Raw genomic sequence first — 18,242 nt, forward strand, 5'->3', positions numbered from 1 at the left:
CAAACGTCGCGCGCAGTGACGGCACAGTAGACTGGCGTCGCACACTGCGCCTGCGCTGGACTTGAGTGCGGTTGTGACACCAGCGCGGAAACGGTAACGGACTAAGGCGCGTGCGCATCGCTGTGGAACTAGGAGCCGGCTGGGATCTGCGCCTAGCCGGAGCGTGACATAGGGCGTGAGACTATCAGTGAGGAGTAAAGGCGGTAGCCGGTTTTGTGGGACCCTACCCGGCCACTGCCTGCGGTCGGCGTTGTGCTGCCTTTCGCTGCGAAGCCCCCGCATCCTAGTGCTTATGTTCCGGACGAGCCCGCGCTCGCCCTGAAGTGGGGCCCGAGGTCTCATGAAGCCGGTGTAGTCGAGGGTGTGAAGGGAACTGGCAGCGCGATGGATGAGGACCTGACGGTCGCGCTGCGGCTGCAGGAAGAGTGGGATGCGCGGGCCGCCAAGCGCGCAGCGCGGGAGACCCTGTCGCTGGTGGACCCGTCCTGGGAACTGTTGGACCCCAACCCGAACCTGCAGGGCCTATTCGTGCAGTTCAACGACTGCTTTTTCTGGGGTCGGCTGGGGGCCGTGGAGGTGAAGTGGAGCCCGCGCATGACGCTGTGAGTGAGCCTGCGCGCCGCCCGTATGGTCGGAATGCTGGTCGATGGTGCCCCTCCTCTTTTCCCTGGGGCCTCCGGAAAGGAGGCCCCCCGGGGTCCTTGAGGGCTTGGCCGGAGGACACCGTGACGAGGAGTGTGCTGGAACCAGCCCCAACAGTACCAGGACCCAGAGTCCCCCCAGGACATCTGGACCTTACTCTTAGGACCTGGCCCTGAGAGTGTGGAGACCCAGGATTCCTCAGGACATGTGGACCTGATTCCTAGGACCCTGCCTCAAGAGGACCAGGACCCAGGAACTTCAGAACTATGGATCTCATTCCTAGACCCCTACTTTGAGAGTGTCAAAACCGAGATTCCCTAGGTCTAGTGGACCTGACCCTTAAGACCGGCCCCGAGAGTGCAAGGACCCAAGGTCCCTCAAGACGTGTGAACACCTAGGACTCAATCCCGAGAGTGTGCTGGACTTAGGGGACCCTCAGTGAGGATGCTATTCAAGACTAGGGTCCCTTTTTTACCCTCTTAAGTTTTTGAAACAGTAACGTGCCCCAGCATATGAATGAAGTTAGGGTTGAGGTGTTCTGTGGTGTCACACGGGGCGTGGTTTGAAACTATACAGAACAAGCTACAGTAAGGGAGGCTATCAAATTGTTCTTAGAGTACAGTTCTTCATTCAGGTGTGCCATCGCAGCTATGGTTTACTGCTGCTGCTGACTGGCTGGGGAGGAGATTGGGTCCCTGGGGTGACCGTCCTCTTTGAGCACTGCAGCTGTTAGAGTAAGGGCAGCCACAATAATGGCAGCAGCCTCTTTACTGGAGCGCGGTGCAAGTTCTGCTCCCAAGAAGATGGACACTTAAGAAAGCTATCTGAAAAAATATATATAAATAAATAAATAATCTTTCAAAACTCAAAAAAAAAAAAAGAAAGCTATCTGAGCTAGCTGTGGTAGTGCACTCCTGTAATCCTGGGAGGTTCAGGCAAGAGCATCGATCACAGTTTGAGCCCAGCTTGAGCAACTTAGAGGCTTAGCAAGACCCTGTCTCAAGAAAAGGGGGGCTGGAGATATAGCTCCTTCCAAAGGCCCTGGGTTCAATCCCCAGCATGGGGGAGGGGGGACACATGGGGGCAGGATCCTCTTAGTCTGAACTGCCAGAGGAGGAGTAAAGATTTGCTTTTCTATCTGTTTCTCTTTCATGTGTATTTGGTAAATGTAACACATTGTAATTGTTTTCCAGGTGTGCTGGGATTTGCAGCTATGAAGGCCGTGGCGGAATGTGTTCCATCCGTATCAGTGAACCCCTTTTAAAGTTCAGACCAAGAAAAGATCTTGTAGAGGTATTCTTTTTATAAGCTTGATTCTTAGCTCAGTAATTTATAGTCAGTCTTCTGTGAATAAATCTGTATGTTTTTTTAAAATTGCTTTTCCCTTAATACAAACTTGAATTGTGGAGCAAATAATAAATACCTTGTATAGTTATAATGCTGCAAAGCTAAGAAAGGCTGTCAGGCATATTCACTCATTTAATCTCTACATCAGCCATGTTTATGTTCACTGTGGGTTATCTTCATTTTTATAGATGAGGAAATTAAAGTTCAGAGAGGTTAAGTAACTTGTTTAAGTTACATATTTAGAAGCAGAGAAAAACTTAGGATCTGAGTGCTCCCGTTGACACATACAAATTTGGATTATCCACTGTTTGACCACCACACTGCTGCCCTCCCAGGACACCTACCTGAGCTGGCAGCAGAAGTAGTCTGGAGGTACACTTCACTGTAGAGCTGACCTAGTTTACTCCAGATTGGGTTTAGTTGATACCTGAAAGTCTCCAAGATGCATCCAGTGTAACTTGTCCTGCCCCAGTTCTATCACTTGAAAAATTTGCACAAGACAGCACAGGGATGGTAGAAATTGTCTGCATTAGGTAGAAATTGCTTAAAACATGCTAGGAAATCTGAGGAATGGAACTTTAAAGGATAATAATAGGTAATGGATTTCACAACAATGACATAGTTAACACTATTCAGTCGTACACATAAAAGCATACAAGGTCAGCCTTTGGTTAAAATCAGGCGTCGCACCTGTTCTGATCAGTTGAATGTCTTGATATGTGCACTATCCAAAGGCAGTATGTTAAATGGAATTTTGAAGCAGAAAGCTTGCTCTGTCTACTCCGTGCATTGACTTCATATTGCAGTACCCCCAGGAATGGTCTGCCCCATCCCATGAGAAAAAGAAGTGATTATGATAATTTTATGTTACATGTTTTATACTACAGTTTAAAAAGAATAAAGAGATACTAGATGTAAAATGGTATATTAGAAACATTTGATTAATGAAACACAAGGACCGAAGGACAAAGTTGATGTGACCTAAAGAAAAAGACATAAACACTAATTATATTTAATGTGGACGACTATTTTGTTAGAGATATTTGACTAGATTAAAAGAGGCATACTTAACAGTAAACACATGTATGTTAGATTTGAAGGGATAGAAAAATGCATATCACGAGCTGGGGATTTAGCTCCGTGGTTCTGCTGCCTGTGTCGCAAGCACAAGGTCCTGAGTTCAATCCCTGGTACCAAAAAAAAGAAAAACATGCATATCGTCCAAATACAATGGAAAGCTATTGCATCTCTATTAGTATCAGACCAAATAATTTCAAGGAAAGAAGTTTTACTAGGAAAAAAAGGGACATTTTTATAACGTTAAACTATTGAACAAAATACATAATGACCCTAAATGTAATAATATAGCTTTTAAATATATAGACAGGAAGTAAATTAACAGAAACAACTAGTCCACAATTATGGTTGCAGACATTAATACAACCCTTTTAGTAATTTGATGAATTCGTCGAAAAAAATAATATGCATAAAACAAAAAAATTAAACATGATTAACCAAATCACCCTTACCAGGAAGCTTAATAGATGAGGAGTTGCTTAAGGAATATGTACTGATTAAGCACGTGAACATTTTTTTTTTTTTTTTGAGAAAGGGTCTCATTGTGTAGTCTGGGCTGACCTTGAACTTGAGACAATTCCCCCTGCTTCAGCCTCCAAGTGCTGGGATTACAGGCATGTGCGCTATCACACCTGGTTCAGTTTTTTTTTTAAGTAGTGGTTGAGAGAATAAAAGTGTGTGGTAATGGTTTCAAGTGAGCATTTCCTATTGGCAGGAAGTTGCAATATTAAATCGAGCAAGAATAGGAGGGAAATTCTAGTCTATAAAGCATTAACTGAATCATAAAAATGAGATTCATGAAAGGAAAAGACTATCTGGCTTAGGAAGTCAAGAAAAGCCTTATAAATTTAGATTTTATAATGGCCACCACCACCACTCCTACCACTCGTTCTTTATTGAGCACCTTTTCTATACCAGACTTTGGACTAGCTCAACTGTAGCCTTTGCCATAGCCCTAACTAAATATTAGCACATCCTACTTTAGGAATGAGGAGCAAAGTGTAACCTGTCCCATGACACAGGCTTAATTAATAATCCTTACTTTTCAGTTTCCCTAACTCACTGCTGCTCAGCTTTGTCATACTGCCCTACAACTTATTCTTGCCAGTTGAACCTAGAAAGCTGAGGCCTAGAGTCCTACTAGACTCCTGACAAGTAGAGATAGGAGAAAAGACTACTCCTGGCTGGAGGAGTAAGAGTAACTTGGAAGGTCAGAAAACTTGTGACATATTTAGGACCAGAATTTATTACAAGCGTAATGGGAAACAGGTATGCTATCTAGAGCCTCAAATCTAGCCTCAATGTGGATACTGGTAGATATAAAAATATTGCCTTGTGCTATTTGCAAGATGTTTAAATTGAGGGCCAAGGGTTTAGCTTAGTGGTGCCACCACCTGCTTTGCAAGCGCAAGGTCCTGAGTTAGATCCCTGGTACCCCCCCCCCCCCGCAAAAAAGATGTTTACATTGAACCAAAAGTTATGAACCTAAAGTTATTTCTCCTTGGGCTGGGCATTTAGCTCATTGGTTTGGCTCCCTGCCTCACAAGCTCAAGGGCCCAAGTTCAATCCCTGGTACCAAAAAAAAAAATTGTTTCTCCTTTGTGAGAAACAGATTGTTGAGAAGCTTTTGAAATGTAGAATAGCCTTTCTTGAATTTGAGTTTTCTGAATAGAGTGACATTGACATTGACTCAAAAAATAATGTTCCTTTTAAGAAGTGCAGTTGATAATTTTTTTTTTTTTTTTTTGGTACTGGGGATCGAACTCGGGACCTTGCACTTGTGAGGCAGGCAGCAGAACCACCGAGCTAAATTCCCGGCCCGCAGTTGATAATTTTAAAGTGGGTATTTTCTCAATGACCAATTGAAAATATTTGATTCTCATGTATTTTTAAGCATAATTTTATAGGGCTAAAATTTATTTGTGCTATTCAGTCTTGTTCTTCTGAGGGAAATTTCTTTTTTTTTTTTTTTTTTTTTTGCCACTGTCAGAGATTGAACCCAGAGGTTCATTCCTGCCAGGCAAGTGCTTGCTCACTGAGCTACATCCTCAGCCCCACAAATTCTTTTTTTAAAAAAATTACTGATGATCGTAGCAGTTACAGGAGCCTGGTGTGGTAGCGCATGACTAATGCCAACTACTAGGGAGGCTGAGGTAGGAGAATTACAAATTTGAGGCCACTCAGGCAACTTAATGAGACCCTATTTCACTTAAAAGGGCCAGGGATATAGCTGAATGGTAGAGGGCGCTGCTTAGTAAACCCTAGTATTCCATGCACGTGCACACTCCTACACATATTATTCAGAATTATGGAAAATATGCTTTCGGGCCAGGGATTTAGCTTAGTGGTTCCACCACCTGGCCCATAAGCACAAAGAGCTGAGTTCATCCCCGGTACAAGAAAGGAGGCGGGGAGGAGAGAGAAAATATATGCTTTTGAAGATCTTTATGGTCTGTTTGTTTGCTTGCTTGTTTGTGATGGAGATGGACTTCAGGCCCTTGGGAATGCTAGGCAAGCACTCTGCCACTGAGCCATACCTTCAGCCTGGTTTTTTGGAGTTTTTTTCGTTCCAATATTAGTATATGTGCTGCTGAAGCAAGCACAAGTTTTTATTTTTCAAAAAGACAATATTCGTACTTTTTTAAAACATAAAAACTCAAGGAACCTTAAGAGCATTTGTTAATTTGTTGTATAAACTTTTATGTGGAGTAATTATTACTATTTTTTGTACCGGGGATCAAACTCAGGACCTTGTACTTCCAAGGCAGGCACGGTGCCACTGAGCTAAATCCCTGGCCCTGGAGTAATTATTTTTATTATCTTAAACTTTTGCATGATTCGGAACTCTAAAACTATAGAAGGGAAATATAGAGAGAAATCTTGTTCTATATCTGTCTTTCTCTATTCTCCCTACCTGTTATAGGAATTATTAGTTTCTTATTTCTTTTTTCTGCTTTGCAAGTATTTATATCTACTTTTATTCCCTTTTCCTGTAACACATTTCTTGTACAGAATTCAATGTGGTTTTTCTGTTTTCATTAAAACAGTACACTCTGTAGCTTTCTCCACATCCTTTTCTAGAGATCTTTTTTTTGAGGGGGGGGTGGTTGAGACAGATCTCTCTATGTAGCCCAGGCTGGCTTTGAAATCACAGCGATCCTCCAGTGTCTGGAGAGCTGGGATTATAGATATGTGGCACCATGGCCAACTTCTAGAGATCTTTCTCATTCTTTTTATGGCTGTGTTGAATTTTGTTTTGTGGGTGTACATTCAGCCAGGGTCCTCTTGGTAAATACTTGAGGTCCTCTTGGTAAATACTTGATGAATACTTGAGGTCCTTTATAAACAATGCCACAGTGAATGCACCTGTACATAAGCCTTTCATGCTTATCTAGGGATTGCTGGCATAAAGTGGTAAATGTATTTGTAATTTTGTTAAATGCTGTGAAGTTCTCCACAGCGGTTGTGCCATTTTGTACTTCCACCAGCCGTATATGCAGATGTTCATTTTCCCTTAGCTTTACTAACAGTGTCATTCTCTGGTTTTACCAATCTTGATGAACAAGACATGGTATCCTAGTGTTTTAACTTGCCTTTCTCTTTTTTATAAATTAGGTTGAACATTTTAATATGTTTATGGGTCATTTATACTTCTTTTTCTGTGAACTCCAGGACATTTTAAACTGACTATTTATCTTTATTTTTGTAGTACAGGGGATTGAACCCATTAAGAATCCCTTTTTATTTTTATTTTGATACAGGGTCTTGGTAAATCACTTAAGTTCCCCAGGCTGAACTTGAACATGTGATTTTCCTGCCTTAGCCTCCTAGAGTGCTGGGATTGCAGGTGTGCACCACTGTGCCTGGCTTATCTGTTTTTCTTTTTAAGAGACAGGGTTTTTCTATGTTTTCCAGGCTATTCTTGAACTCCTGGGCTCAAATGATCTTCCACAGACTCCCAGGTAGCTGAAAGTACAGGTGGATGCCATGATACCCAGCTTTTTCCCACTTTAAAACTGAACTGTTGGGCCAGGGATTTAGCTCAGTGGTGCCTCTGCCTGCCTCACAAGCGCAAGGTCCTGAATTTGATGCCCAGTGCCAAAAAAAACTGAACTGTTTATCATTTTCCTGTTGACATTTGAGCTCTTTATAGTACATTCAGATTTAATAGCCTGTGCTATGTGTTGCACACATAATCATCTGTCTTTTTACTTACAGTGTTTTTCCCATCAGAATTTAAGTTTTTATGTAGGTGAATTTACTGATCTTTTCTTCTAGATTTTGCTTTGTATTCAATAAGGTCTTCTAGGAGCAGAGAATTGTTTATCCAGGATCTTCAGAGTTTTGGATATTTACAAAGTTTTGTGAATATATGCTTATAGATGTTTAAGACCATAAGTAGAGTAATAAAAAGCATTCTTATTTCCAGAAGTGCTATAACAAAATTGTTTTCTGTTTCAGACTCTCTTGCATGAAATGATACATGCCTATTTATTTATCACTAATAATGATAAAGACCGGGAAGGACATGGTCCAGAGTTTTGTAAACATATGCATCGAATCAATCGCCTGACTGGAGCCAATATTACGGTATATAAAGTCTCAGATGTTTATGGTATTTAGTAGTTATTTATTCAGTAACTTCTGAGATTTAATTAAAAATAGGGAACTGGCTAGGTACAGTGGCTCATACCTGTAATCCTAGCTACTTCAGAGGCTAACATAGGAGGATTTCAATTGAGGCCAGCCAGGCCAGCCTGTCTAAAAGGGCTGGGATCATATCTCAGTGTGAAGGCCCTAGGGTTCAATCCCCAATACTGCAAAAAAGAAAGGAAAAAAATGTATATAATAAAAATGGTTAGGGATGTAACTCAGTGGTAGAGCTCTCTGGGTTTGATCCCAGTACTTGTGGGTGTGTATTGGAGTAGATAAAAACAAATACCTTTGAGAATTTTCAGCAGTGAACAAGAAGCCTAAGGAAGCTAATTGGCTTTCCACGCCCACACATTAGAACAGTAGAGTCTAGGTAGGTAAACATTTCAGGCATAGTTAATTCAGGCCTGCAGTACTGGGCTCTTGTGACAACTTCTTCACTTGGTTTTCTTATTGTAGTCTCCTTGAATGCATCCTGTATTCTGCTACCATTCAGAAGTCTTTTTGATTCCTATCTCTGCATAGTCATAGGAGGTAGCAAAGCCTGCGGTTAAGAAGACTTAAGTAACAAGTTACTTGGGTTCATATCCTATCTTGCTCTGCTAATGATTTTCCTGAATCTATCCAGTGTTTCTCTGCCTTATCTTACTCACCTGCAACTAGGGGTAATAACAGTGCCTGCCTGAAGGATCCTTGTGAGGAGGTAGGATTAAAGAAGAAACACGTAAACATTTTTGTACAGCTTGAATACTAATTAAATATGAGTGTGTGTCAATCACTGTATTCATTTTATTAAATAACCTGACTGTTCTTTTTTCTTGTCTCCCCCAACCCCTTAATTGTGTCCTGCTTTTTGTTAACTGACCTTTGGACCTCCCTGCCTTTCCTCATAAGTACCACAAGGCTCAGTATCTTTCCAGTGGGACCAAACTTTCTTCCTCTGAGTCCTCCCAGCAAAGAGGTTCACTTTTTTTTTTTTTTTGGTACCAGGGATCGAACTCGGGACCTTGCACTTGCGAGTCAGGCTGTGAAACCACTGAGCTAAATCCCCGGCCCAAGTATCTGTATTTTTATTTAGGGGAGGTTTTGTGGAATGAGCAGCCCTTATTAGTGTAGCTTATGTCCCGTTGTATCAAGCTACCTAGAGCAATTTCATTGTATGATACACCATTAAAAACCTTATGCCCAAGTTGTAGGAGTCATAGGAGTTGGAAACAAATCAGATTCAATTCCCTGCCCTTTTTTGCTAAAGAATTACTAAGTGAAAAGTTTGGATACAGTAGAGAGGGCAGCATTTACATGCCTCTGCCCTAAAATTTAATGTCCTTCACTCCTTTCTGCCCCTAGTATAATTTGTACTTACATGCATGCCAAGTAATAGAAATTTTTATGATGGAGAGCTAGCATAAAACTAGTGTTACAGAAGAAAGCTTACCATTCTTTCTTAAAGAATATTTTATTAGAAAGTTAAAACTGCTGGGGATTTAGCTCAGTGGTTCTGGCGCCTGCCTTGCAAGCGCAAGGTCCCAAGTTCAATCCCCAGTACCAAAAACAAAAAAAAAACCCCAGAAAATTAATACTTTTTGATTAGAAAAATGATATATATGTAGGTGCTCCTTATTTTTATACCAATAATAATATTCCACTGAGAAGGTTCCACATAGTGATTTAGGAGTAGTGATTTTCATAATTAATTGTTTTAGTACAGGAGGTTGAACCTTGCCCCCCTTTCATCCTGAGCACGAGCTCTTCACTGTGCTGCAGCCCAACAGGAGTAATTTTCAGCCTTGTGCATGCCTCACTGCTGAGGTGCTTGAGGGTGCTGACTCTCTCCGCCAGAACTTTTTCTTTCTTGGTTTTTGCTCAGGTTCTAAGTAAGACATTATCTAGAGCTAGAAAGCAAAATAAGTCATGTCACATAAGAACTGAAAAGCATATTTACAGAGAACTTTGATTCAGTACGTGGTGTTTTCTAGTGGCTCAGTCAGCAGATATGTTCCCCATGCCCACCACTGATCACTGGTGACCCAGCATGAAAACATTCAAATTCTGTTAAGAGAAATAGCAGTGAACAGCTACAGTATTACCCCCTAAAGCTCACTGTTGAGACACAGGCAGAGCTTTGAGACTCTGGAAAGCGAGCACAGTAGAGGCTTCACTGGCAAAGATGCTGTGTTAGGTCAGGCATTGACAGGAGTTTGGTCCTTCAGAGCTGTTGGTATTGTTACTGATAGGGAACTTTTAAGTTTAGCAGAAGGAATGATTCTTTTCGTTTTCTCTTTTTGTTTTTATTTTCAGTGTCAGGATCAAACCTAGAGCTTCACATACAGGAGGCAACCACTCCATCACTGAGCTACATCCCCAACCAGGGAATGATTCTTACAGTGTTGTATTAGATCTTGTCTTCATCCTAATTTTTTATTATTTTAATATTTTATTTCTGAAGCATTCAGCATTTATAGAGTTGTGGCTTTTTTCAAAAAAAAATTATCTCACATTCTATCTTTACAGTTTAGAAAGTATTAAATTAACTGCTACTGTCTCCTATTAAAATGCACTTCTAGCTGGGGATTTAGCTCAGTGGTTCCACTGCCTGCCTCACAAGCACAAGGTCCCAGGTTCAATCCCCGGTACCAAAAAAAAAAAAAAAAAAAAGAAAAATGCACTTCTGAACTTCTAAATATATTAGCTTTCTTTCCCCAGGAGCTTTTCAGAAATCTCTGGGAAATGGAAAGTTACAAAAAACACTGCTTATGTGAAGTATTTCCCTTACAATTGCTAACTTGCTTACTGAATGCTGAAACCTCCCTCTCTACCCAGGTACACCACACATTTCACAGTGAGGTGGAGGAGTACCGCCGACACTGGTGGCGCTGCAATGGGCCATGTCAGCACAAACAGCCATATTACGGCTATGTGAAACGTGCCACCAACAGGGCACCCTCTGCACATGACTCCTGGTGGGCTGAGCACCAGAAAGCCTGTGGAGGCACTTACATAAAAATCAAGGAACCAGAAAATTACTCCAAAAAAGGAAAAGGAAAGACAAAGCAGCCTGTATCAACAGTGGAGAATAAAGGTACTTTTACACATACTCTTCTATCTTTTCTGTGACCATAGCCAATGTAAACAGTACTGCCCCTCTGGAGAACTGGTATCAAAGTAAGCCGGAGCGCTGTTTGTAGTGGAGAAGTATTCAAGTGTAGCTTTGAGGGAAAATTCCATTGTCCATGAAGTGATGCTAGGAAAATATATTTTGCTTTATGTAGAAGTAAGAGAATAGCCAGGGATTTAGCTCAGTGGTTCCGTAGCCTGCCTCACAAGCACAAGGACCCGAGTTCGATCCCTGGTACCAAAAAAGCAAAAAATACGTATATTTTTGGAGGTTGCCTGTTTAAAATGAAACGAGTTGGGGCCAGGGATTTGGCTCAGTGGTTTCACCGCCTGCTGGGCAAGCGCAAGGTCCGAAGTTCAATCCCCGGTACCAAAAATAAATAAATAAAATAAAATGAAATGAGTCAAAGACACACTGTGGAACACATTGGTGACAGTGGCAGTGGTCGATGATAGTGAGTCCTGTATTGAGAAAGGGTTCAAAGACTCCAGGTGCCAGGGGCTGACACTGACAGCCTACTCCATGTAGTCAAGACCGAGAGATGTTGGGTAGGCCTACCCTTGAAATTGCAATTTTTGAAAAATTGCCTCAAGTGAAATGCAAATCCAATAAAGCAAAGTTTTCAAGCTGGAAAAAAAAAAAAAGTGAAAGTATAAAGTTCCCATGACAGTATTTGAGCTAGAGTTCCTTTCCCTGTCTTGACTTTGCTGAGTAGTTAGGAAATAGAAAGCAAAGAGATTATTAACATAAAAGTAGCAATTCAAGTAATTCCTGAAATGTAAGTCCTAACTATACTTCTTCCTATCGGTTGGGTTCTGTCCATGTGCTCACTGGGAGGAGAATGGGAAGGGATATGACATATATTTGTTAGTATTTCATCTTTAGGCTCTTCCCCTCTCCTGTGGAGCTCAGAGTCACCGTCTTTTGAGGAGCTAACAGGTTGATGTAGTTGATGTTCCTTCCCTTAGGAAGTGTCATTTGGTGCAGTAGGGCCCATGAATGCAAGCTGTGTTTCCCAAATCTGAAATGCTCAGTATAGTCAGGGAGCCATAGAAACTTCTGTGTGAGGGGCTGGATCTTGTTCTGTGAATAGGAAGAACGACAATGAGGTAGCAGGTTTTTCCCTTCTGGAGTTAAATATAGAGGAAAGAAACCCCTTTTGGAGGAGTCATTGTTTCTTGGGTATTGTTCTTTGGCATGATAAGGTTTTTTTTATCTGAATGAGAGGACTCTGCGTTTATTCTTTCAATACCAGAGATCTGACTTCCCAGGATGACCTTCTCCCATTGATGAGTAATTACTGTATGGCTCTTAAGTTAGAAAGAAATATTTTCTTCATTTTGAGAAGACTGTGCATTACTTAGTGTTTGTTACTGCATTAATGTTGAGTCTAGGAAAAGTCTTATTTGCTTCTTTTGCAGATAAGCCCAATAGAAGTGAGGCACAACCGCTAATCCCTTTCAGTGGGAAAGGGTATGTTCTGGAAGAGGTGAGGAATCCATCTTCATCTGGGAAATCGATTGCCTCACGTGCCATCAATGAATCCCAAGATCTTTTAAGTCAGGACAATTCAGCATGTGCTATAAGATCTGATTCTACCATCGAGGTGAAATTCAAACAGAATGGTTCAAGTGAAAACTCTCCTCATCAAGTCCCTCCTGTACACCAAAGTGTCCTAAGCACCTACTTTCCCAGAGTCTCAGTTGTCAACCTAAAGTCTTTCAGAAGTGTGAACGGATCCCAATTGAAAAATGGAACCATTGGTGACATCACTAAACACTCAGTCTCTTCTAATTCTCAAAGGAAGGTTCCATCTTCTAAGACATCCCTGAGAAATCCCTCCCAAGTGATGGCCTCGGCATCTGTAACTGCATCCCAGTATGGACATGGGTCCAAAGACAAGTTCCCAGCCAAACGACCCAGGCTAGAAGACAAAAGCATTTTTGACACCTTTATGAAGAAAGAACAACTACAAAGTGATAGGAGTGAGCCAAATAGTAGTTCACACTTTACAGCTACAACTCAGAGTTCCAGCAGCTTACGCAGTCAGAGTCAGCTGGTCAGCTGTCCAGTGTGTCAGACTGACGTTGTGGAGTCACAGATTAACGAGCACCTAGACCACTGCCTGGAAGGTAGTGCCATCAGTGTTTAGAAGCTGAAAAGTCTGAAAAACGAATCTCACCTGCTGCCTCTATTTTCACACAAATAAATGGCCAGCTGGTAGAGAAGTTCTGGTTGACACTAAGTCTGAAGGTTAGGATCCAGTTCACACACCAGCACAAATGTTCTATTGTATTTATACATATGGGAGATTGTAGTTAACAGTATTTGCTTCTCCAGCTGGGCATGGTGGCACTCCTATGGTCCCAACTACTCAGGAGGCTAAGATGGGAGTTTGAGATCAGCCTGAGCAACGTATGCCCCATTTTTTTTAAAACAAAAATTTTTTTTACATGTCAGAGTGCTACATTCACTCTTGCCTTACTTGCACTGTAGGCCAGGGTTTATTCTGCATGGATAATTTTAAGTACTTTTATTTTTTCTTGCTCTTGAAGATCTTTACATGTGTTAATCTTTTTATTTGTACAATTTCTGTTAGCAATCTTGTCAAGTATTTGGTTAAGTTGAATATTTCTTTAAGTAATAGTATTAAAACATACTTCCCTGGACTGATGTTCATCTTCACAGTGTCAAACTTACCAAAAACAATTTGGAGTGCAAAGTGGAAAAGTTCTTTTAGAGTATTCAAGGTTTTTGTCTTTCTAATTTTGCCCAAAAGCTTAGGAAATGAATTTTCTATATTTCAAAGAATTTTTTCTGTTTCACCCTTAACTAGAGTTGGCAGCAGATTTTAGGTGAAAATAGATAAACAAAATAGTAAAATAAGTAAATTTATTTTGGAGTATTACTAATGACAATAGCCATTATAATTCTGTAGGCCACATTCCATATCCAGTTTAATTTTCTATTAGTACTGTATTTAGCAAAATGAGTGGTTAAAGCTGAGTGCTGGCAAGTAACTGGTATGTGTAGCATAACAAAGTTGCCTAGTTCATGGGAGTCAAAAATATCTGCCAAACAGTATTTCAAACCTTCAGCCAAAATTGAAAACCATTATAATAAAAGGAATACCATTTATGCACTTAAAAATGTATTCTTTTTGCAAATGCAATCACTCCTTTCTGTGTTCCAGCAAAGGGACAAAGATATTTGGATCCATTTACTTCTTGCCCATAGCTGTACTATTTGCCAGAACCTTAGTTGTTCAGTTGTCCTTTTTCTTTGTTGGAATATAATTTGTATGTGGTAAGGTACACAAGTCTGAATAAAGTCAGAGTAAATTTGCATAGAGTTTACCTGTGTGACTTAAAAATTAAAACCTTTGTCTTGCTCAGGGAGACTTCCCTGTGCTTGCCTTTTTCTGGCCAGTGCCCACCATGCTCACCATCCCCAAGAGCACAACTATTTTCATCTGTTACCAAAGGTTAGTTTTAGCCTATTTTTCAAGCTTTATAAAGTATCTTTGTTGGTGTATGTAGCAGTTCATTTTCATTGCTCTGTAGTATTTGTGTGAATATAGAATGGTTTATCCATTGTAAGATTAATGAACGTTTAAACGGTTCTCAGTTTGGGGCTGTTAGAAATAATGCTGCTAAGAACATCCCCTAGTCCTGTTGGGAATACACACGGATTGGCTTGCTGGGTCACAGGGTGTATCTATGTAGCCTTAGTAAATACTGCTAGTTTACACTCATCCTAGCAGTGCCTGAGCCTTTCCAGTTGTTCAGCATTCTTAACATTGTTTTTACCCTGTCTTAATTGGATGAAGTTTTGATATTAAAGCATAAAGTTAAAAAAAATAGTATATAGATAAATGACTATTAAAATATGTTTTTTAAATATATACTGTTAACATCAGTTTAACAAGTGCAATAAATATATTTTTAGTAAAACCAAAATTTTGAGTCTGTGAAGTGTATTATCTTTAGGGAGCATGACAGCCAGCCTAGTGGGGGAGACAGGCTGATGAACCTCAGTGAGCACTTGGTGAGCGCTCTGACAAGGGTTTCTGCCTAGTGCTGTGGAAGAGCCTGAGGACAGACCATTGTGTGTAGCCCAGGACATCGGGGGACAGTGCTGGAGCAGACCCTGTCCAAGTCAAGTCCACTGTGAATGGAGTTAGGTTGGTGAAAGGTGGGAAGGGCCTAGCAGAGCACATGCAGATGAGGGACTCTGCTATTAAAGGAAGCGTGGGTAACCTGGGGATTTAGCTCAGTGGTTACACCACCTGCCTCTCAAGCGCAGGGACTCGGTGGCCTTTTGTTGCCTTATCTTCACATGCTTCAACGATTATGTGACCAATATCAAGCAAATCAGCTACGGTAGTATCTAGCTAATCAGCTATAAGACAAGTCAGCTACAATCGTATCTAGCAAATCAGTTACAGTAGCATCATACAGTGCAAGTTGGGTGTTAACATACCATGAGAACCAATTATGTGCCTTAACCCTAGAGAAGAAATCCACAATTATACTGTAAATATGAAGACAATCCTAGTATTGACCCACCCACAGCTATTTGAGCTAAATATGACAGCTATATCTCCTCTAATAGTAGAAAAGCATTCAAAAGTGATTTTATAGGGTCAACTACAGTGGTACTTCAGTTCTCAAACACTTTTGTTTGCAAAGAATTTGGGTCACAAACAGAATTGGTTTTGAGTTTGATCCCCAGTACCAAAAAAAAGGAAGCATGGGTAAAATGCAAGGGGTGAGAGGGCAGAAAGACTGCAGGCAGAACTGACCTGGCCAAGAGAAGTTTGAGGGCAGGCACCATACACTGTGCGATCCTGATCAAGAGCACCTGGTGACTCAGGTACCCCTTGGCAAGGCTCACATGCCGGCCAGACTTGTTGCAAAGCTCTAGGGCAGGCTGGATGGAGGACAGATGTAGGAAGCATGGAGACACACAGTAGGGATGAGAGGGCTGCTGGCAAGAAAATAGTGTCTGTTGAAAACTTACACCCTAAGAACGGTTACTCCCCTAAATCTGAGTCGTAGCTATCAATTTGTTTTTTTGGTTTTGCTTCTATTTTTCCCCTTTAGAGCAAACTTAATGATCTTAATAGCAGAGCTGGTGATTCTGGCCCCTCCTTTTGAGATGATAGGCCACGGACTGTTTCTATAAAAACCTGGTGTTTTTAAATCAGCATTATCTATTCCCTAGCAAAACAAACTTTAGAAAACCTTGTTATGCTTTTGTAGACTGCAAGTTTATATCCTAACTAGAAATTCTAAGTTGGTTAGGGAAACTACTACAACAAAAGCCTCATAGCATTCCATTGTGCCAAAGCCTAAGGGATTTTTAAATCAAAATGTTTCAATGTGAAACAGTTGATGGAGGACAGGTGCCCAGGTGGCCCTGCAGTGTGGCGCCTGTTATTGTGGTCTCTGTGGTGTATGGATCCTGGTGCTTAAGTGGTTTGCCTTTGTTCTTACTCTCAACATTCTTCCTTGAGGCTTTTTTTTTTTTTTTTTTTTGGCACCGGGGATCAAACTCAGGACCTTGCACTTGCCAGGCAGGTGCCGGAACCACTGAGCTAAATCCCGGGCCCATTCCTTGAGGCTTTTGTTGCCTTCTTGGCAAATTGTCATTGATCACCAGCAAGTCCACCAGATGAAGTGAAATTCTTTATACGGTTATGTTAAAAGTGACTTGAAAGCTGAAGTTAGCAGGGAAGGATGCATTGTGCTCTAGCTTTATTTCTCTAATATACCACTAGCATGAGGAATTGCATGGTCACACACTTCATCATCACCTATCTTTTGGGCTGCAAAAAAGACGTGAGGACCTTCTTCAGGGACTTGAGAACGCAGTTACCGCACAGGGCTGCTGTGCCTGCCCTGACTTCCTCTTACTGGACGCCAGGTGGCGCCCCTGGTGGGTGAAGTCTGAAAAACTGAAGGTAAAGCAAGCTTGAGGAGAGAAACCAGCCCACAACTGCACATCAGCCCTAGAAGGGAGAGAGCTGGCCAGGACCTCAGTCCTGTGAGAAGATCCAGAGGTCAAGAAAGTGTGCTTGCCCAGTGAAACAGACTGGTCTCAGGGCACCATCTTCTCCCCACACTGGCCTTCATATGCCACCCTTCACTCTGATGACCAGCATCACAGTCTGATGAAGGGAAAACCCAGCCCACAGTGTGGCTAAACAAGTGTCCTCAACATGAATGTGCTTGCCAAGGCAGGACTGCGTTCTGCTGGTCCTTGAATCACACCGCTCCTCCTTTGCCCAGGTGTAATGCTCCTTGCTCTGGCCAGTCCAGGTAATCTGAAGTCCCTCTAGAACATAGAGTGTCCTTTGCCTTTCCTCAGAGGCCTGAGAGAGGAATGGGCCTTCTAGATTCCTGGTGGTAATTCCTTTTAGATGTAGTGACTGGAGTGTCAACACATTTGTTTTTTGTGACTCTAAATATTTTGAAAAATCAGCTCACCATTTCTAGTCTTAGTTTCTTTAGATGTAATCTGGAAACAATAATTGTGTCCTCTAGATTGCTGGTGAAGGAGAATGAAATGCAATGTGTTTCTCAAGTTCCACAGTTATCTAGCCATTTGCAAAAACAGAAACACTGACACTGTGTACCTCTTGGAAAAGTGGAAGTGTACTTCAAGCTAGAAAACCCTAAGAACCAAATCATTTTTGGATAACAAGCATTCCTTGGAAACCAAATATATGAAAATCTGGATTTACATGAAAGAAACAATTTTTTTCAAATGAGATTCCACATAGGTTGTTTTTAAATGTGTGTGCACAGCTTTAAAATAGCTCTATAAATTCATGTGCATACATACTTATCTACAACCAATGGGTTTTTTTTTGTTTTTGTGTGTGTGTGTGTGTGTGTGTGTGTGTGTGTGTTTTGTACCGGGGATTGAACTCAGGTCCTTGTGCTTGCACAGCAGGCAGCAAGACCACTGAGCTAAATCCCCAGCCCATACATACTTATCTAAATGGTTTCATTTATAAAGATGAACCAGAATTGACCTTAGTTGCAGTCTTAATACCAAACACATACATGGTCCCTGTGGTGGGATCTGCAGCCAAGAATTCAGCCTCTTGACCTGACGGGAAGCATCCACATCTCTGTGTGCGTAGATCGCTATGGCGCATGTCACAGTTCACACGTGTCTGTCCTGCTTCCTAGCCACACCCAACTATTTTGTTCTCTTCACTGCTTCTTTTCCATGCCATTTATTATATTTAAAATTGAATCTATTCTTCCTTGGTCATTTTGTAGCTTAAACTCAATTTTAAATAATTTTGTCTTTTTCAATTTCTTTGCTGACTTATTGGGACTGGATATTGTTAGTGTTTTGCCTTATGGTTCAGAATTTTTATCAGCTCTGATTG

The 18,242-nt window shown here is 41.4% G+C and overlaps 1 protein-coding gene across 4 annotated transcripts; it reads left to right on the forward strand.

Annotated features, from left to right (window-relative positions):
- The first annotated feature begins 6 nt into the window (after nt 1-6).
- On the forward strand, nt 7-14,181 carry Sprtn (SprT-like N-terminal domain). Of its 4 annotated transcripts, none has more exons than XM_004854653.4 (5): nt 19-602; nt 1,836-1,935; nt 7,528-7,656; nt 10,540-10,798; nt 12,256-14,181. In XM_004854653.4, exons 1-5 carry the CDS (start codon nt 385-387, stop codon nt 12,984-12,986), a joined length of 1,437 nt encoding a protein of 478 aa, XP_004854710.1. In that variant the 5' UTR covers nt 19-384; the 3' UTR covers nt 12,987-14,181. The 4 variants fall into 4 exon arrangements, with proteins under 4 accessions (XP_087038018.1, XP_087038016.1, XP_004854710.1 ...); XM_087181891.1 differs by having other exon boundaries at nt 47-93; XM_087181890.1 differs by lacking the exon at nt 7,528-7,656 and having other exon boundaries at nt 18-602.
- Nucleotides 14,182-18,242: the final 4,061 nt, after the last annotated feature.

This window comes from Heterocephalus glaber, unplaced genomic scaffold, assembly GCF_053883595.1.
Source record: "Heterocephalus glaber isolate CG9 unplaced genomic scaffold, H.glaber_assembly_v1.0 deba00001472, whole genome shotgun sequence".
NCBI classification, from domain to species: domain Eukaryota; kingdom Metazoa; phylum Chordata; class Mammalia; order Rodentia; family Bathyergidae; genus Heterocephalus; species Heterocephalus glaber.

Coding starts and splice junctions, on each gene's coding strand:
- Sprtn (XM_004854653.4), top strand. CDS start 385: ATGGATGAGGACCTGACGGTCGCGCTGCGGCTGCAGGAAGAGTGGGAT. Junction 1,936..7,527: donor CAAGAAAAGATCTTGTAGAG/GTATTCTTTTTA, acceptor TTTCTGTTTCAG/ACTCTCTTGCATGAAATGAT. Junction 7,657..10,539: donor TGACTGGAGCCAATATTACG/GTATATAAAGTC, acceptor CTCTCTACCCAG/GTACACCACACATTTCACAG.